General features: G+C 34.0%; 1 protein-coding gene across 3 annotated transcripts in view; it reads right to left on the bottom strand.

Annotated features, from left to right (window-relative positions):
* ARAP2 (ArfGAP with RhoGAP domain, ankyrin repeat and PH domain 2) overlaps window positions 1–21,883 on the bottom strand; it is a 127,160-nt gene that overhangs the window by 40,972 nt on the left and 64,305 nt on the right. For all 3 annotated transcript variants that reach the window (XM_057371671.1, XM_057371672.1, XM_057371673.1), the window contains 7 exons: window positions 18,303–18,447; window positions 15,931–16,033; window positions 15,101–15,299; window positions 12,990–13,053; window positions 5,305–5,468; window positions 3,084–3,296; window positions 834–939 (listed from right to left, as the gene is read on the bottom strand). In XM_057371671.1, the coding sequence (XP_057227654.1) occupies window positions 834–939; window positions 3,084–3,296; window positions 5,305–5,468; window positions 12,990–13,053; window positions 15,101–15,299; window positions 15,931–16,033; window positions 18,303–18,447 (994 nt within the window). The remainder of the gene's footprint in view (window positions 1–833; window positions 940–3,083; window positions 3,297–5,304; window positions 5,469–12,989; window positions 13,054–15,100; window positions 15,300–15,930; window positions 16,034–18,302; window positions 18,448–21,883) is intronic.

Raw genomic sequence — 21,883 nt, 5'->3', positions numbered from 1 at the left:
TAATGGATATGTTTAGAAACTTCTTAAACATAACACGTGTTATCTCAATATTGGCACCAATCAATTTCATAACCGTATAAATGTTTTTAATAACATCTGCTATGTACTTGGCTATGTAACATAATTTCTGAACAAAATGTCCTGTGAAGAGAAGTTTCTACACATTCTATACTCGATGCAATTCACTAAAAATATAATTTGATTTGTTAAAGATGATATAATATAGACTAGTATTATTTAACCATGATACCTCAGAACCATTGTGTCACATATTTTTTACATATTTTCTGCCCCTTATTTGATTGAGGAATAGGTCATGAACTTTGGTGCTTAAACAAGTTTGTATTTTGGATATTCTCCACAACTACCACAGTTGCAGAATGAAGCACTGATAAAAAACCAGAGAGAGYAGGTAATTCTCAAAGTTATTATGTGCAAAACAGATTGTGGAGAAGGACATTTTCACTGAAAAAAAAATTTAATTTCAAGAACCATTTGCAACAATCCTCTGGAAGACTAGCAGACTGGAGTAAAATGAGATTGCATAAAAAAGCTACACCAAAAATTACCCTACTTGGACACATAGACCAGCAGCCTTCTCTCCCTGTAAGGAKGTTGCAATCCATTGATTTTTATAGATACCTACTGCTAAAAATACAACCAAAGGAAAAACTCATTATCAATTAAAGGAATTCAAAAGTAATTRATAGCTGCAACTAGATAAGCTTTTGTGATTAGTAGTTAATGAAACAAACCACATTTCATATATTGTGGAGTTATACTGAGAACACATTATAAGAATTTCTCTGCTACAATGCATTATTTGCAATGACCTGTAAAGATGTTCAATTAAAGCAGCCAGAGTTGCTCTATTGACTGGTGGAAGACTCCGAATAAAAGCTCTGTACTTCCTCACACGTTCCTTTTCATTCTGTGTATCTGCCAGAAAATAACAATCATTGAGCATTAATAACATTGCACACTAAAACCCAACAGCAGTTCTCATTTACTCTATCACCATCATCTAGTCTTTTAAAATTACTATTTACCCAATCAACCTCTTCTTCATAAAGACAATGCTAAAAATATACTATTAAAAAAGTCTATTATTGTACACCAGTTCAGGGAAACAGCAATAAAGAGGGACAATTCTGTATTCGAGCACCATTTGCTACCGTTTAAGACTGAAGCCCAGAATAGCAATTGCTTTTCCTCTCAAAGCATATTTAATCTGTAGTTTGTGCATGTACATGCGTGAGTGCAACTGCGTATGCACAAGTGCAAATGTACTTCTAAGAGTTCCCAGAAATGAGAAAGAAAAAGACCTTCTCAAATTTTAAATTTTTACTGGAAAAGTGGCACAAGGTAAAAATCCAAGTATATATAAGACTGATTAGAGGAGAGCAAAGGGAAAGGGCTGGTAAATAAATTGTACCAAGTTATATATGGCTGAACAAGGGCAGGGCTAATGGCAGGAATTCTGGTTTTGGAAATGRCAGTATCTGAGACACAGACACTTCAAGCTAAGTCTGCCCCCCTGTGCTGCTTATCCCCCCTTATGCTCAGAGCATAGGCCAAGTTMATGTAGATTGTATTTAGTTATCTAAATACAGGACCTGCTCAGTCCCTYGCTTCTCTCAAGTTTCTGAAAAGGAAATTTCTCACAGCTGATTGATGGTGCTCTCCACTAACTACTGAATACGTTCTGACTTCTTTGGAAGCAAYTGGAAGAAAAAATAAGCAACTAAACAACAAAATAACAGTTTAAAAGTCTTCTTTTTCCTAAATGTTTTAGTTTTCCYAGAAGTACTTTCTGTATCACCTAAGAGGACAGGACTCTTTGCTGAAGAATCTGAAGTAGAATTTTAGCCCCAAGTATATATCAGGAAGGGGAATCACTGTAACYCCATTAAAAAGAGCTGACTTAAATCTAAACTGCCTCAGAACTTTTTTCCTGGTTTCTGATGAGATTAATCATGTGGAAAGTGAATAAATATTTAATAYTTGTTCCTCTAGTTTCTTCAAATTAAGGTTTAAGATAAAAAATGTGYAATATTAATAATACTTAAATTTCCTGAAAGTCTAGCAGCTCATATTAAAGCAACCTCCACATAACTGAACTTAAGCAAAATCAGAGAGGAATATGACTTTAATATCTTCTTTTAAAGACAACTCACCACATAGTAAATGTGCTATGTGACTTCTATGCATTAATGTAGAAATTAATGTTCTGTCAGCTTTTCCTATGCATCTTATTGCTGTGCCACAACTGCAATTTTATAGCTCAGTTTGGCAGGGAAACCACTYGTTTCCTGCAGCTTGCAAATACTGCAATATAGAAACAAATAGAAATATAGATATTCTGACAGAACATTATGAAAATCATCACTATTTTTATAAAGAGTCATCATTGCATTAGYAATCTCACAGTTCTATTTTTAACCATACAGAGATACACATCCTCATGTTTTAAATACATATCCATCTCCAGTGAAAGGAAGTTACTTAAACTTTCTTTCAAATTAAATTAATATTCCTTAGGGAAAAAAAACCCAAGTAACAGTAGTTAACAAGTTTACATTGTACTGCATATAAGTTTCTTGTTCATAAAAGATACATGAAAAATCTAAGCAGCAAGGCTGTCATTTAACTGTTGATGAYAGCATCAATGTTTTGTCAGTTTTGAACTACACATGGTCAAAAGAGAGTACACACTTTTTCCCTAACATATATCTGTTTCTTCAATTCGACCTTAAATGCTTCTATAAAATGTAAATCATCACCTTTTACTTTGGCTGTTCCAAATATGACACAGTAAAATATTGATCTACTGTTTACAAATATATTGTCTGGGAAATATATATATTTGTTCTTATTATTCTGCTTCACTTAAAGGCAATGAATCATCTCTGATTAACATAGGCCTATTGCAGCCCWAATATTTTTTCCTCACTACACTTGTTTTGCCAATTATGAAATAACATAGGTTGACACAGGGCAAGTAAATTAACAACACCCTCAAATCTGATACTGAAAATGTATATATAACCTTTTTTTGTATTGAATGTTATTGAATACATTACCCAATGCAGAGATCCAGAATGGATAAAGTTCTTTAGTGAGAAGTGCATCATCTATTTGASAAAGAAAACTTTTCAGTACATCAGTCACATCTTCAAGCTGATGTTTTCCTGCTCTTAGTTTAACACTTCTTGCATCTTTTTTGAAGTTTTCCAGCAGTTCAGCCACATTAGAGGAATCACCATTCTTAAGATAGATTTGCTTGCTACCTAAACCTAAGACAAAGAAATACAGGACAGAAAAATAAATGAATGTAAAATCAAATATTCTTTTAAAAATTCCAGATATCATTATATGAAAACCATATGTGGCTGCCAAACACACTGCATTTCCTAATAAAATCCCTCTGACCTTTTACACACACTCACCTTGTTAGTAAAAATACTGCCAAGYCTTTTACACCCAACTAGACCTCTTTGCAAAAATACGCATCATAATAGCAAGCAAGCCCGGGATCACAATTTCAGGAGTATTTTACAGGAAATTCAAATCCCCAAATCTCCTCAGGACTTCCAAAACCAGAACTTTCAAAAGGCACAGTAAAGAGAAGAAGTTTTGATGATAGGTATTATATTACATATAAACCACAGATGTTTTAATGAGYAAAACTCCTTTTATTTTATTATTCTACTGATGAACTCGGCTTAAGACTCAAGGTATTATTGCATTCATCCAACCTAAAATATTTTACTCTTAAAAGCCTCAAGATTAATARAAAATATCCTTTTTTCTGATTTTTCTCATGTTCTGGAAGACATTGGTCAGCCACAATTCTTGTTTGCAACAGCTAAAACCATTAAAGTCAACTTAAAAAGAAAATGTAGAGTTTAAAACAAAGTCATGACTACCTACAATCACTGTATATGTGATTGTAGTCAAAACTGTTGTTTTTTTAAAACTTGTRTAAGTTTGGCATAGATGTGCAGTCCAATTCAACATTGTAGAAGTGTTTTCTGCATTCACATTYCTTGAAAGAGGCTGATACTTTAGACAAAACCCTGCTTTTTTACATACCTGTCAAATTAAGTACTTTGTCAAAACCTATGAAATCATGTCTAATGTTTTTACATTCACCTTTCCTGTARTGCCCATAAGCACTCTGAGCCAATACTTTTTGTTATTTCTGTCAGAAACTGGCCTGGAAGGCAGAAACATTTGTCTTCTGTAGATTACAGCTTAAGACAGAACCTTTACAATGATGATACAAAAAGATGAACGCAAGCAAGTACTGCATACAAATAATTGCTTCAGTTTTCAAAGGATCATTTTAACAGCCACTAATGCTGATCCTGAAAAGCATATTTATGATGAAGATCTAACAGATTTAAAAGACATTAGGAAATTGCATTTTAATTTAGACTACACAAATTGTTCCAAGTGGCAGACATAATTATCCTGCTTTAACCATTCWGTGCATGAAATGGTGTAAACTATACTTGGAATAATTTTTATTACTAACGGTTAAAAAATAATTTAGCAAAAACTTCCTTTTCTTAGTTTCAGACACTAGTTGCAACCCTGATACAACTATTTACAATAATGCAGTGTTGCCATTTTCCAATGTTATTTAGTTAAATTTCAATTACTCAAATAGAAATTAGGTGTTCTCATACTGACAGAGGTTACAGACGCATTTATCCCAAAGACAGATTTGTACAGGGTTCATATGCACGTAGCCTCTCACAAGAAAACTCATGAATTTGTAGTAGTAAAAGGACAYAAGTATCATCTGCATACGACCTACTGCCATGGAAAGCTATGCTGTCAAAATTTACTTAAATAAATGGTAACTGACTATACAACCTTAGGCTATTTCACAGAAAAAACAGCAGCCTAAGACCACACTCAACTCCTCAGTTAATACCAGCTTCCAAGAAGATGTGCTAAGGCCATAGCTTTTCCAGGTTTACAGAGTTTATTTTCTGGGTTRAGTTGTCTGCACTGGGGCACTGGACCCAAAGGCTGAGTTTCATAAAGCAAACAATGCAATATTTAAAATAGAAAGGTGTCTATAAAGGGCATTTATCAARTTGTATTTCCCCAAACTGGCCATTCTCAGATGTATGGCAGTGCCCTGCACCATCTCATCAAAGAGTGGCAAGGCTAACAGGGGGCAGGGGTTTACTTTAAGCAATATATAGCCTCATTCAACAGAATCTGATACTGGGGGTGCTTAGGTATCATATAAATGATCTTATGTTGAATAAAATCCACTATACTTACCGTACTGTGTAACAAATGCTATGCAGCTGTTCACTATAATRGGAACATCATTTTTGCTGAGCTGCTGATCTTGTAATGCATTACCATCTGTACCTGCTGCTTTTTCAATTGCAGTATACCAGACCATGAAATCCAGCCTTGTATGGCCATGGATGTATAGCGTTCTGAAAGGTATAAAAATACTTTGAATTCAGGAAAGAAATAAAATAAATAATGTTGTACCACAGCAACAAAGCAAATATCCAGGGAGAAGAGGGAAAAAAGAAAAAGAAAACCAAAAATGTTGGAGTCAGACACCAGAGCACTTTTCACCTTTCACCACATAAAGCTGTAATGGCAGCTTATTGTTACAGAATCTTTTTTTCCATCTGCATTTGTACTACCACTGCCATAAAAAAAAATGAAAAAAGACTCACAAACACTATCACAASTCTTTGAGAGAACCTGCCAACATTTTAATTACTCTTATTCAGGCTTGCTCTTACACTATGCAGTCACATGTCCATGCCACAGTTAAGCAGGAAACAGATTTAGAGACAACTTTCAATACTCTAAAAAGCTTTCCTTCTTTGCATTCACACCCCCTAAATCCCACACCCCCACAAACCTCTTCTGCAGAGTACCTGAAACATACTGAATTTGCCTCCTACACAAGCATCAAAATGATACCCATTCTAAGCAACATAYATGAAAAAGCCAAGAGTTGAGGCAAAATAAGTTAATGCAACACTTGGCCTGTATCTCAAAGCACAGCCTTGCTCTGATTTTTCATTTAGGCATGCTGCAGCAGCGTCCTCTGCGCCACCCTGACAAGAGGGCTTCTAAGAGAAAATACTAAAATTGTAAAGTGTAAAGGTGTATGTACRTCCATATGCATGTGTGTAATAAACAAGTGATTCAAGTGTTAAAACTCTAAGCAATCCTTTCYACATACATTCTCTTGTCTCCCAATAAAGACCTGTAAGGGATAAATTTTCTCCAATGATAATTTATTAGTTTATTATTTTATTACTGTTTTGTCAAAATAGAACAAACATTCATTTTAATTGTTTTGTTTTGAGGGGGAAAAAGCATTTTATACAATGAGGGACTACTTAATTTTGTTTCTTTTTATTAGTATCTTTCAATTTTGCTTTTATAAATGTTTCCATTCTATCATCCCTACCTTGCTAGGAAGCAAGGATGCAGTCAGTGTTATCACATACACAGATTCAGGATCTGAACTATTCTCCAGATCCACCATACAGACTGAGCTGACCGGCAGCAGAGTAGATGATGCTAAAATATTTAATCCCACTGAAACCCTTTTTTAGGAAGTATTTGCTTCATGACTTCAAAAGTCATGTTAACCACCACACATGCCTGGATAGTAGAAACACAACCTCTCCCAGTAAGCAAAAAAAAAACCAATTTTCATAAAGCTTTCCTATTTTTGCAGCAAAATGAGTGTGCCTAACTCAATGCTTTCAGACTTTTCCTTAAGACTTGTCAGAACAAGTAGTTCTCAATCAATGCCTTCCAAAGAATCCATCACCACATTCTCTGGTATTGCTCTTGCCATYTATATAAAGAAAGTAAAAAGTTTGAAGTGAGTAGAACAAAGTTTGACAGTCCATSATATTCTACTTCTTTACTACCATTATTTATAGATCAGAAKAGCTTAGGACAATGATTTATAAAAKATTTAKGGTGCTTTCCAACACAAGAAATGCACACATATATGCATATTACTGTGTTTTTATTTCCCCTGCAGAACAGCAGGATTCACATTATGGTATTATGCAAAAGGATAAATGGAAGTCTCAACAGATTATTTTTTGTTATCTAAAAAATTATGGTATATACAGGAAGCAGCATACTGTAAAGTGAAAATATTATTGCTTCTAAACAAGAAAATGGCAACTCTGCTGCATAKCAATGAATTGATACCAGAGGAGGAGAGAAAAAATATAGTACTGAACTTCAAAGGTCATATAAACTTATCAGTACTTTTCACAGAGATRCGAAAGTCTAAATCATGTGTCTGTCAATCAGCTGCTGTGATATATGAATTACCTAAACTATGTGGAAAAGATCACCTTGTATTTTATGGATCTTTCCATCTTMCTCTCAATGCATCATATTAGAAAAAATATAACAGAAGTACAAAGAGATGATGTTCTCATTGTTTTCTTAAATTTGAGAGGCTGCTGAGTTTAATTCAAATTACAATTTATAATTAACAAAGAAAATGTGCTATTTGTTTAAGCAGTAGTCCCATAGGATCAACACAGTCATGAAARAGAAGCTGCTGGTAAGAAATACAAATGTTAAAATCTTGCTGCTGTCACAGAACCTGGATTGTTCACAGAATGCAACTAATTATTTCTCAAAAAATTAAATTTGCCCAGTCAAAAATCTCCAGAGTGGTAGCATCAAAATGTAAGATAAATCAGAGAAGCCATTTCACTACAATACCATAACAGCAAAGAAGGGAGAAAAGGAAATTAAACCAGTGCCAGACGCAGTTCAGAACTCAGTCCATTTCCTGTGGAAGTGGTGTAAAAAACTCATCTCAAATCTCAATAATTTTTGGCTGAGAGAACACACTTGGAATAAATTTAAATCAGAAAACCAATTTACAAATAAGACATTTAAAGCAGTCCTTCTCAGTTTAGTCCTTTCAGACAAACTTAAACAACATTTTTTCCCCTTAYTGGAAATGATTTGTTGATCTTCTTGAATTTGGAAGGAATTAAAAAGAAAGGGGAAATAATTTCCAGATGAAGAGCAGAACTTTCCTTCCACAGAACTTTCCTTCCACACAACTTCACGAAGCAATAGAGATACCTTTGCAGATCTAACCCTGKTTTTCATGTGAATTTATCACCTCTTTCATGGAGTTTTCAGGCAGAAGTAATAACAAATACATGCATTTCCCACTGAACTAATTGTCATTACCAAAATATAAAGTTATATTAAATCCAAGGTTTGAGACTAAGAACAAACATCGGCTGAAATGTAGTGATATCCCACATAGCACAAAACTAAGGGATTTCATGAGCTTATAGAAGTAATCACATTTGAAAGAATTTGTAGTGTAATGTTTATGAAGATCTACGATGCAGATTGCCAACAATTTTTCAGAGACTCAATCGAAATGCATTCCTTCACCATAAATGCAGTGCCTTCTATAGTATGTTTACATATGTGTTACTGCTTCCTGTTCTAAAAATTGATAAAGATCACACATTTCATGACAAATAGTTAGCAATAGTGACAACATGGTGAAAAATGGCAGYTTTTGCTATGTTGTGTGAAGCACATCCAGTCCATAGCCAAGAAATTAATAATTTAAGTACTCAAACAAACCAGGCAGCCTGCCAACATGGATTTCTGCCTTGGTGAATTGGGAGAACTGAACTGGCACAAATGACTGCAGCAGTCCACAATCACCGAGTGTCAACATTAAGGAAGCTACTGTAACCTATACAGCTTTATTGTTGACAACCAGCACATCCTTCTGCCCCAGCAGTCAGACCACAAATGTGACCACACTGCATCCACAAAGTGCAAAGGCTTGTCTTTAACCCATCCTGCAAAGTCCACTAGCTTTAGCTATGTCTGTTTGCTTTGTTACACAACTCTACAGGGGGAATGTACTGTGCTAAGTGATTTTGGTTAAGGTGGGGAGGGAGAGTGAGAAACAGGTATCAGCACAACTCAGTGCCCTCTGGCAATTCCCACATAATTCTAATAAGTTACCRGTCTGAAAACAGAGATACTAAGAAGGTAAGTATCAACATGAAATTATTKCGGAAAATCGAATTGCAACTAAAGCATGGATATTCCATTAATAGTGACTATTAAATGTAACCAAATAATATTTCTACAAGGGACCCCTCAAAAGTCTTACATCCCGCATCTCACGTCGGAAGCACAAGTCCTTTCATCTGACTCTTGTGTTTAGATTAATTCTAGATTTTAGAATTCTGTGGCCATAATTGTATTTTATGAGAAAACTTATTGCTATCATCAAAGGGTTAAGAAGAAAGYACTGAATGAACTGTGAGCATAAAGAAACTGTGCCAGTATGTAGGGAAGGTTTATTATCCATAATAAGAAAGAGCTAACTACAAGAGAAGCATAACGGGAAAACAAAAGCACCATCTGGATCACATTACAGTCTGAAAACATTCACTGACACCTAAGAGAGAGCTTAAATTATTTCAAAAAAATATAAGAGATATTTGAAACTGAATTGTCTGCACAATTGTGTTACTTTAAAGCATGGCTTTAGAGTTTTTGCATTAAATTCTACATACAGAAGATATATTTTAAAACTACTGTATACAGATTATTTCAGACAACTTTCCTCTTTTCATTGTGCAGATCCTTCTGTTGGCCTCTGTTGAACTACACAGGAGAAGCTGTTCACGAATGTACTACACAGCTTCTGTTTGGATAACAACAGSAGGTCAAGTATCAAGCCACTTCAAGCATTTAAAAAATACAGAGGGATCAAGGGAAAAAACCCAAACTGAATATGAAGCAAATTGGAGGACATCTCTGTGTGACAAAGGAAGGCCTCAAGCACAGAAACACATTAAACGGTTCACCATTTAATGCCTTGCAAGAAGTCAAGAAGCATTTCAACTATGGAACTAGAATATTTCAGCTATTAAAGTGGAAAGCAAGCAGAGGCAAATGGCCATCAGATTATGGTGTAAAACAGTGTTGTGAGAAGTCAAGATTTTCAGCTGAGTTAGATACAGTTCAAACAGCCCAGACAATATGCTCCAACAGAAACCAGAACGCACCAAAATTCCAGTAGGTGTTATAAGAGTGTTCTTCCACAATTTACTTTAGCAAAGATACCCATACACAAGCATTTATAATCTCTGAGATAGAATTAAAATTCATCTAGAGTTACCATGAAGATTTAGCAAGTACACTGAGCTTCAAAAAAGACAATCTTCAAAAGAGAAGCAGTCTTGTGGTTTCAGAAATCTTTTAGCATAGTTCAGCATCTCATGATATGCTATTACTTGGTATGATTACCACCTTTTATTTCTGAGCCAGTAGAACTCATTAGCTGAAATGTCAGACAGAGAATAAANAAAAAAAAAAAAAAAAAAAAAAAAAAAAAAAAAAAAAAAAAAAAAAAAAAAAAAAAAAAAAAAAAAAAAAAAAAAAAGAAGAGGTAGATTTGGATTCTATTAATATTTAAACACTTCAGAAAAATCTCACATGCCTTTTTTGGTAGTATTGTCTCAGAATTCTTGTATTTTATACAAGCTAGAAAGTATTATGAGAGTCCAAAATCAATGTAAATTCTTCTGAGTAGATACAGATCAGATAAATGCTAAATTTTGTATCCCAAATTTATTAAGTATTCTTTTAAGAATAGAGAATTCATAGAYTTAATAAATTGTAATTATTTCAACAGTAAGATGAAGTTTTTATAGTTTCTGAAAATGCTTACTTGCATATGCAAACATTCTTAAGTGAGAAGTCCACTTGTAAAAACTTTTACCTACAGTAGTTAAAAGAGGAAGTGTGAAAGAGGAAGATATATATGATTCATCTAAATGTATGACTTTCCCTAATTACTCAGCCCAAACACTGAGACCTGAAAAAGAGGCATAAGTGTTTGAAAGAAATGGAAAGTGAGTAGAAAAATACTCAAGGAATTGTCAAAATGTTTTCTAATGAAATTTAACCAGATACTTTAAGATGCTCACATTCATTTTTTTATTCAGGTGAGAGTAGCTTTTGTTTGGCTTGGTTTAGGGTCTTTGGRATTTTTTCCCTAAACTTTTTTCAACACTGGAAAAATTTTGTTTTATTTAATTCTTTCAATAATATTTTTTTAATAATTCATCCTGTATTTAAGTGATTAACAAATTAACCAGAAAGTCATCAGCTAGACAGAGTCTCTTTCAAGTGATCAATCTGTGCCAAAGCTGACATCAGACAAGCACAGATACAAAATAACATACAAAATAGGAAAACTTAGAAACTTTGAYTTCATTTAGTTGATGCTAATGACATCTCAAAGATATTGCTTAATTTTTCTAGAGTTTGGAGGAGACAAGGAGGATTAGTGGCTTTATTTCCATYTACAGCAATTCAGTCTAAAGATAAAGGTGATTTCATAGGAATAATTTTCCACACACACACATTAAAATGCTTCTCACTTTAASATGCAATTTCATTCAACTGCATTGAACACCTGGATAGTTTTGAAGTAATAACCTAATTAAGAATCACTATGTCAAAGCTCATATACCCATATGGCTTTMAATGTTCAAGATAATGTGAATGCTAGGCATTTAAATTCTTTATGGTAGACCCCAGTGAAGAAAAAGTAAATATACTTGTGTCCACCTTAAATCAGCCATTGCCCTGGCTGAAATTATTTTCCAATAGTTCAGAATTTTCCTTAAACTACTAAAGTGGTTCAGGTAAAACTTATCTTCACTTGATAGAAATGTTATAATGAAATAAATAATAAACAGTGACTTGGAGCTAAAAGTTTTGCTCAGCACTAATATCTATGAAATTAGATGCATGTTTTATATCCATCTATTGAACTGCACCTTGAAAGGGATACCTCTGGTTCACTGCTCGGTGTATGTAGATTACTTAACACTGCATCTCTCAATATGCTTTTTTGAGAACAAAAAATTTTAAAGAACGACTAACCCAAACCAAGCCAATAAACAAATAAAAAAACCCAAAACAAAACAACCTTCTGCCCAAAAAAAACCCCGAAATGTTTCTGTCTAACCTCCATAGCCTTGCTGAGTCCTGAAACTTATACAATATGCTACAAAAAGTTCAAATTCAGAACACACAAGTTGTAATTCGTTTCAGCTATTCCAATTCTGAACAGATRTCAAAGGTATCTATGGGGATTTTTTTGTTTGCCGAAAAGAAAAACAATCTTGATTTACTAACTTATTATTGGCTGTTCCAAAGATTGCATAATGCTGCACCACTTTAAACACTTGCCCGATAACCTACCATTGAATAATAAACCTATTACAAACTAAGAATTATCTTCCCTAATTTTTACTTACACCTTTGAATTTGCACCCATATATAAGGCAGAAATAACCTACCTCACTTCAAGTTTCAACCTCCCATATCACTATAAAATATGACACAGTCATCTCCACAGAATATTACCTACTTGGAAGCAGATATGGATCATGTTTGTTTCAGAAGTGTGYTTTTTCTTAGACAGCATGTTGTTAACCGAGATCAGATATTACAGTAAGATTAACCAAGGGACTCATTCATATCCTCTCAAACCTGACCTAGGCAGATTGAGACACAGAATTCTGAGACGTAAGAGTGATTAAAAAATCAAGATGTTGGTARTAAATTCTCCAAAGAGGTACTCTTTTTTACAGGGTAAAAGGAGTTAGGTCCTTTTAAAAAAACTGTTATTGGCAGACTAATCTGGGAATAATTTTCTCAGTGGTAAAACTGCTTTTAATTAAGTAGTGCTTGTTAACATTTCGTGACACAGACATAAAATGTAATTAATGCACAAAGATATTCCCTCCCTTAAAAAGCCTGCAAATTTACTCTTTCACTGGAAACCTTAAGTGAAAAAAACTTCAGGACTTATCAATGATAATTCTAGAAYATCAATAAAAAAACAGATCAAAGCTTTATTCAGACATGAACCTTACCTTCCTTTTTCAACAAGCAGCAGGACATCTATTCTCTCTCCATTTTGCATCACACTACTGGTTGCTGAAAACAAAACAAATAGACATTCAYATAACCTTCACAGACACATATCTATAGACAAACGCAGTGATGCATGCACATATAGACACATTTTTTTCAAAATTATCTTCAGCAGCAAAAGCAGCATGGAATTCTTAAACTTAAAAAATACAGAATGCTGCTGATAACAGCAAAAAAAAAACCAAACCCTCCACCAAATGGAGGTTTACATTTATGTTTAAAAGGAAAACTGATATAGAACATTATCAAGGAAGTTTAAACACGTACTTTTTAATGCAAAAACATGCTACAGTGTTTTATTATTTTAAACTTGTAAATACAAGTTGTAGAAGACATAACAATTCAGAAGTAAGTTGGATTTTGGAATCCATCAACTTCTTCCACCTTGAAGGCTGCACGCATTTATAATAGCATAACCCAAGTTATATTTACAGTGTGAAGATCATAACCCAAGTTATATTTACAGTTCTTTATGTTGCCTTATTTTATCCTTGCTAAAAAAAAAGCACCCTGTAAAACAGCTACATTATACATAATATAGCAAATACATCTGGATAGTTTCCCGTTACAGTGTTTGTAAAACTATACTGAGCAGCATACCAAAATCAGTACATTAATTTTAATCTGCTTACTAATTTGAAATCCTGAAAAGCGAATTTCTCAAAGTGCATGTCATATATAATCCACATCTTATTTCAACTAATTCCCAGAGACAGTAAAGTCCTAAACATCAATGAAACTCAATAAATGCATTGCAGGTTATTTGATGCTTTTGAATTACACACACTCCTAGCATCACCTATATTTACTGAGTCAAATATCAAGAAGGTAGGTGACTATACTTCCATAAATGATTCCTTATATGTTAAGTTTCATTTATACAAATTAGTATTAATAGTGGAACAGATTTATTCTGCAGAAAAYAGAAATCAAAGAAAAGAGTATGGGCACATATTATTTCCAAGATAAACAACTAATATTACAAAACACAAGCAAAAYGTAATTCTCAAGAAAGTCAAAAGTGTTTCATTTTTATCCATGAGATATACACAGATTTTGGATGCTGTTAKGATTCTGGCAGAGGCAATTACAGTTGCATCATCATAACAAATATCAGGAATAGTTCTCCKTCTGCCTAATCTTTTAATTCTGAATTAAGATCAAAGGTTTTCACAAGTTAAAAGACACCTAGAGGCATAAAAATATTCCTGATTAAAAACCACCTTCATGTTGTTTTTCACACCAAATACAAGGTGACAGTAAATAAGCAGTGGAAAACCCAATGGCATTAGTCAAGCTCCTGAAAAACAGTCCACAATCCGACAGCATTTATAAAGAGAATCATCAATAAAGAGCTAAATTATCTTCTCAATGTTACTTTATTATAAAATCTCAAATTATATGTAGTTTTCTATATAACATATTGCCTTGTTTAATATAAAAACAAGTAGGGCAGACAGGCTTAAATGAGGTTTCAGAGGATAAATACAAATGATATAAAATTGGTCATAGATGACCATTTGTACATTCTTATCTTCCCCCATCATGATACTGAGCAAGTAATATTTTTAGTATCAGATAAAAGTCTATTAGTTTGTGAAATAGTTTTCCAAGAGAATTATAATTTTCCAGTATTTTTGAATATTTCAAAACTAAACCTGTCAATCATCTCAAGAACATATCCTGCAGTGAGCATTTCTGCCCTGTCAAAAACATGAGACAATAATCCCAAAAGGTTTTATATTAGTATTCAATTCTCTACTCTGGTAAGAAAGATACTGCCGCAACTGGAACAAAAACTGTCATCATTCATTATAAAGCTGTGAAAAATTTCTCTAGGATGTGCCAAAAAGTAGGAACAAAAGTCCCAAGAGAGAACTTTACCAACTCCRTATTTAGGTAAGAGGTGGAAGAACATCTAACTAATGTGAAGGAATAGTTACTGAGCTTCCCAATTTTTATTACTTTGAAATGCAACAGAAATGTCCTTAACTGTGAATTAATCCCATAGAACATTTTCTGAATATTAGACATTAAACAAAGTTCTTACTTAGTTCTTGTAACCTCCTTAGATATATGGAATCTTCTTCAGCATCCTCCATTTCAAGGCAAAAATAAAGGCTTGACTTGTCTATAGCAAACCAGCCTTTCCTCCACTGATCCAGGTTATGGCGATCTTTGTAGTACAGCTGCCCGATCAAATCATAGTCTCGCTCTAACAACGATTCAGCCATGGGGGGAACAAAATGCTACCAAAGAAAATGGGGTGAGTCAGATGAAGAAAAAAACCCTCTGCCCCTAAAAAAAAAAATCAAGATTATGCAAATCTATAGGATTCTAGGATGAAGGTCACAKTAAAAAATTAAAATTTTAAAATATGCAACTCATAAACCTATAGATACACTGAATTTAAAATATAAAATATAGTTTAGTATTTTTCCCATTCATATTCTACTATTCAAATATTTTTTCTTTTAAACTACCATTGATTTAATTAGTAATGYGATTATTAACATTTGGAACTATAAAATATGGTATTGCTTTATGAATTCTGTTTCAGCAAATAAATTTAATAAATTGCAACCATAAAAAACTTAGCTGGAATATATTCATATAGTATATGTCTTTATACTAGAACACCTTTAATATATTCTTAAGTCATGATTAAAATGCTGCTTCARTTCCTTTCATATTTTATTATCTTGTTTCAAACATTAAATCACAGAAGTTATTTCTTCCTGCTGCATAAGAAACCTTTACACACAGGACAGATCTGTATTCATCAAGAATGGCTTATCAAAGGTCTTAAGCTAACAGTTACATTTTATTATTTGTGCAAAGGCTCCTGGCCTAACTGAAAAAGATAATTATCAGTATTACCTTAGCTATTGCACAAGTCCATTTCCTTTGTGAATATGCTGTTTCAGCTCCAAATAGAAAAACCCGTTCTGACATTAAGTATAYTTCAAATGTAAAGATGTCCCTAAASCAAGCAAGAGAAGAAACAGTTGTATTTAGTCTTCAAAACAGCAGACATACAAGAGTTTTATTTCATTATTTTTTCATTCTTTCATACTTATGGAATGGAATTCATCTGCATTTCTCCTCCAATCWTACAAGTACGGCCCAGCTAATAATGGACTACTTTACAACATAACAGGATCAAAGGACTTTGCAGGTCAACAGTACGTGTACACAGTCTATGGTGTAACAGTTTTTTGAGTAATTCCAAAATGCATAAAAATWTTGACATACAGTCATTAAAAATGCACAGGGATTTTTTTTTATTTTTGCAAGTTCGTGTGATTTGATCAAGTATATTTTTGTGATGCATTCAAAATATATTTTTATGTTTAAAATAARCAGACCGACTAATTGAACAGGAAGTTGGAAACTCGTTGAAATGATGGTTCATAGGGAGTTTTAGCTGTCATTTAATCTAATCTCTGCTCAAAGTGGGATAATCACATGAGAAGCCTTGTCAAGGCTTTCTTGTCAAGAAAAGAGTCAAGGATGGAAAGTGCTTATCTTCTCACCAACCTGTTCCTGTCCTCCACCTCCCTCTAATGAAGAGGCAATGAAGAGGCTTTCCTGTCAGCAGCCTGAATCTGCCGGGGTGAAATGCGTGGTCACTGTGTATCACCTGCCATCACCAAGATGACTACTTTGAAGCTGCTGTAGCTCAAGAAGCCCTTAAAAGTTTTCTTAAGGGAAGTTCTTGGGTTTTTACCTTTTAAAAATTATATCATTATTTAAGCAGATGAACCCTGGTTTTCTTCTGTTTTTAACTGACAAATAAGGACAATTAAAAAAAGAAAAAGCAAACCAGTTAAAACTGGTGTGGGATTTGGGAAGTAAATATCATGTTGAACTTAGGGTCAGTCTTTAATTTACAAATTATGGTTTGCATATTTWTAGCATGATATTGTTTGTGTCTGCCTTTCCCTAGATGCCAAATAGATGGAGGAAACTTCTTCTTTCAGTGACAGAGACCGAGATTTGTCCAAATGTGGAGAAGTGAGCGTGAGTCATTTCTGTCATTTTCAATAACCACTTTAAAAATTTTATTAACATTTAGTTCTGACTAATAGAGTAGGCATTTTTAAGGACCAGCTGTTTCACTACATGAAATATCAAATCTAAAGAAATTCCTCATAAAACTCCTCAATCACAGATAAAGCATAACAGGAAGTTATTTATTCCCCAAGAGTGACGTATTCAGTAAACATGTTTTTTAATTTAGACATTATCCTAAAATGCAACCACTTGGAGATGTATCAAGCATAKGTTAGATTGGACCACAGAAGAAAAAGGTGATTTGTTTCATTTTTCCAGATATCACAAAGCTACTACAGAATAGTGAAGGTCACTTCCCCATATTTTATAGAATATTGAGACATCACCATGTTTCAGGATTTCTCTCCCCATAGTAGTCTAAGCCCTTTATTCCCAGTATCTTTTTCAGCAGTTTACTGAATAGACTATGCTTTCTTTGCAGACAATTCAGTTCTGTAAATGAAAACATTMCAGTACTATACTATAGTAAGTTATATTTATTTTACATGCATACATACATATTAAAAAATGTAAAGAAAGTGTTATGGAGTTTGTTAGACATATAGAAAGTACATTTTAAACAAAAATGTTCCCCTAAAAAAAGTGAGTATGACTTGAATGCGACCCAGATTTAGGTCACTCTCCACGTAGTGTTTTTCATGCACAAATAGCATGTGAGCGAGTTGTAAAAGAAAAAAACAAGACCACACAAAAATAAAAGCTGTTATCTTCAAACTAGCAATGTTCATCAGTTACACTTTGTCAGCTGCAGAACAAAGAATGGATTTYAAGGAACAATATCTCTGTGACAAAATCCAGAAGCATTGTGGAGGGCTCTAGTCTGCTGCATTATAGGAAAAAACAAAGTAAGAATTTTGGCTCCAGGCAGAGGTCAGTCCCAGAAAGAAAAATGAGTATTAATTGTTCAAATTATCATCATGTAACCTTTCAAGCACTGAGACTATGCATTACATATTTAATAAGAAACAGATGTATCTAATTTAAGCTGSTCTTTTAAATTACCCTAATATTTTAATTCTATCATTATTAAAAAAAAAAATCCCCAAATATCACATAGAACTTGTTTCTCAAACTCCCATAAAACAATACAGGTCTTTTTTTTTCACAATTGCCTATTCAAAATTCAAGGAAAAAATGAACTGTTTGTTTATTGAAATATGAATTCAGAAGCTTACCCTCTGTTTATAAACAGGTCTGACTTGTGTACTACAAGACAGATAACTTCACTGATGTCAATCATACCATTAGGAGTGGTAGTTTTATCATTTTCATAGTAGCTCAGAAAGCCACTTTCCAAAGTGCACCATTTTTTGTTGCCATCTGTGATTAAAGAAATAATAGAAAGATCATGTTTCTTTAGGAATTTTTTTTTAGAAAAACAAGTAAATACAAGGTGTACAAAAAAGTCTGCAGAGCAACTTCAATGAATCMTTTGGTATATTTAATTACAAATTTTTACTCTGTCTTATGACCTAAAATAGGAATACAACACATGACATAGCATAGTAATGACTATTTGCAACTGAAAATTCTCATGAATTTATTCTAGCTTCCACCAAGTTCTTAGAACAAAATCTGAGGTGCATCTGTTTCCACTACTGCACAGAAGCAAATTCCAAAATAAAATACTCTTTTTATTCTCTACAGTCTTAAAGCTCCTATACAGCTGTCAAAGTATTTCTGAGAATTTGGTGAAACAGATCTGACAAAAAAACCCACAAAAATCAAACAAAAAAAAAAAAAGCTGCAATTTGCAAATACTTACTGTTATCTGATGTTTCATCCAATTCCCTTTTCTGTTGTTTTCTATGATTTCTCTATGTTATATAAATATTTGAGTACTATTTCATTAGTATTTATTTGTATTATGCTATTTGTTATCTAGACAAGGTTCTGTAAAAATACACATTTTAGTACTAAAATTAACATGAGCTAAAGGGCTTGATAATGCATAGGTTTACAGGAGTTAAGCACCAAAATTCAAAGTTTTGAATGGTCAGGGGTTTTGTTCCCCGGCTTTCCACCTCCCATCTTCCAAAACCTAGACTACAAAACAGCTCACCTCTTCAAGAGTCATTGAACTATTAAACTATTAAACTCCCAAGGACAATTTTGCAACAGCAAGGCCTTTAAAAGGGTTCCATAAAACCTTTTAYACTAGAAATAGAGGCAAAAAAAACATCAAGCCTCAAGCCTTACTTTTTCATCCACCACATCAGAACACCACCAACATTTGAGCTCTCTTCCTGCTGATATCAACAGCTGTTAATTAACAACAACTCTCCTCAAAAGTTACGCACCCCTGCTGAAACCACTGATGCTGCTATAATGAGAAGCACACAGAGAGTTGGCTCTCTCCTGTACTCAGGTGCACATGATGAAAAACAGGGCTGTATTTCCAGGTGTTCCACCTGATTGGTATAAAACCTTGGTTAATTCACAGCACTGAATGATTTCTTCAGTGTCTTTTTACCACAAGGGCCGAGCTGACAAAGGGATAAGTGCTTAACAACAAACACTGCTTAAATTTTCAGCCCTTGATGCTAAAGGCAAGGCTGACAACAGCCTCAGAGATTCCTAGCACTGAAGGAGAACTTAAATCTAATGGTTAAACAGCTTCCCAGGATTCTGAGTAGGAGCCCTATCCACACACAGTATTAAAAATAGAAGAAAAAAAAAAAGTAATAAAAGCTCCAAATTTAGACAAATGCTGTGAGAAAATGGTGCTCCTTCTCTGGCCAGCAGAGGTTTCAATTAGTTTACAGCAAGTCAGAACTCCTTCAACAGGAGTTCTCTAGAATTAAATAGGTCAGATTTTTCAGGTAACATGACCTTATTTAAATATCTACAGGCAGAAGAGGCAACTGAAACTCTTTCTCCCACATATTAGCACTCTAACTCTCAAATTACCTCCTAAAGAGAGTAAGAAGGAAAAAAAACATTTCCACTTATTCACAATAATCTGCAATGTACAATTTCATTTTAGTGAGATTTAGAAACAGTAGTGAAAGAAGAGAAGAGAGATTATATGTTTTAGGTCTAAAATAGCAAAAGGAACTTTCGACATACTACTTCTTAAACATGGCAGAGATAGATTTGAGCCCTAAGGCAAGAGAGTTTCTAATTCAAAATTGCAGGAGTTTTTGTTGTTATTGAAAGGATGTCATTATATCTCCCTTCCTTGTTCCATTTGTCTCCTTGAGCTGCCAGTGGTCAGGGAAACCTCTCTTCCTCTGTATCCGTAAAGAGCCCATCGCAGAAATATCAGTCCTGACAAACCCATGGGTAACTCAACACCARTATAAAAACAAAGCAAAGAAACATCAACCCCCAAAAAAGCAAACAACAGAACATCTACCATCTTCAAGACACTGTCACGATTTTGGAGGATAAAACCTGAGCTGAGAGAAATCTGGTTCCTTTCCATTTACTCTATGTTCCTTCAAGTAGCAAGTGCCATGTCAAGCAACAGAGTACAAACTTTCAAAGCAGCTTCCTTCATTTCTGTCCACTACACACTTGAGATGGAAGACAGTCAAAATTTCTTGCCTGAAGGTTTTCCTCATAAATATTTCAAGACGTCCTACTAACAATGCTCGGTCTCAGTGCATCTCCCCCAAAAGGACTGCAGAAGCCATTCTGTGAGCACTTTCAGCTAAATCTTCAATCTATACGGGTATTTACAAACATACTGCACTTATAACATGYGATTGTGTCAGAAGAGATTGCCTTGTGTCTGCTCTTTGCTTGCTAAGCACTGACTTCTGGGGTTTTCTCCAAGTTTTTTTATGACAAGATACAGATACCCACACAGTACCCAGCACAGAAGATCAGACTGCACTTGGAGCGAGTAGTAACAAGGTTTGCAGTTATTACATTGTTTCCCAAAATTTTAGAGCAAGCCTAAATTAAATCCTATCTAGCAGCAGTCCTTTGTCACAACAGCATCTTCGTTAGGAACTGCAAAGTTGCTGGGAAGTGCCTGTGATCAGGCATTAGCTCTGCTCTCATCCAATGCTTTCCAGAATTCGGAGCCACATTAACATGAAGATTCTTCAAAAGCATATTTAAACAGGAGTTTTATGCTTTAAAATGCTTTTAACATCCACTAAGGATCTTMAAGGCATAGGCCATGAGAATATGAACATAAACATACAAAAATGTGTATACACCAGTGCAGGATGCCATGTAAGGATTTTAGGAGCAATAAATTCAATAACAAATCAGCACAGGTTTTAAAAATCCACATGATTTGTTTAGATGGAAGAAAATTACAGGAAGGGAATTACAAATAGGGAGAAAAAGGGAACAATTATCTGATAACACCTCTCTCAGAAAAAAAAAAACAAACAAAGAAAAAAAGAAGACTGATATGCGCAGGAGACCACGTACATCTACTGCGATATTTATGCATTTTCACCCCAYAAAGCTCAATTTATCACAAAGCTGTTGGAGATGCTCATTTCTACTTGGAATATTTTGCAAATCTGTGAGCTTCAGAAATATCCTACTAAAACGTCAGTGCTACTTGCAAATTATTTCTGTAATAGAATAATTTTAGATGAAAACTAATTTTTAGCATTTATCTAAACATAATTAAAGCAAGAAGTGTTTCTATTTGTTTTTTATTTAACAATTACCGTGTTAACTGAATGATTTTTCAGAAGTTCAGTCTTCCTCCTCTGTCAACTACTAAATGAAGAGATCAAGACAAACAGTATTTTGTTTATCTAAAAGAGGTCTACTGAATCAAAAG

Source organism: Malurus melanocephalus, unplaced genomic scaffold, assembly GCF_030028575.1.
Source record: "Malurus melanocephalus ecotype Western Australia unplaced genomic scaffold, MMel_1.1 scaffold_151, whole genome shotgun sequence".
NCBI lineage: Eukaryota > Metazoa > Chordata > Aves > Passeriformes > Maluridae > Malurus > Malurus melanocephalus.
Note: the sequence above shows the minus strand (reverse complement) of the source record. Positions and strands in the feature narration are given on the sequence as shown.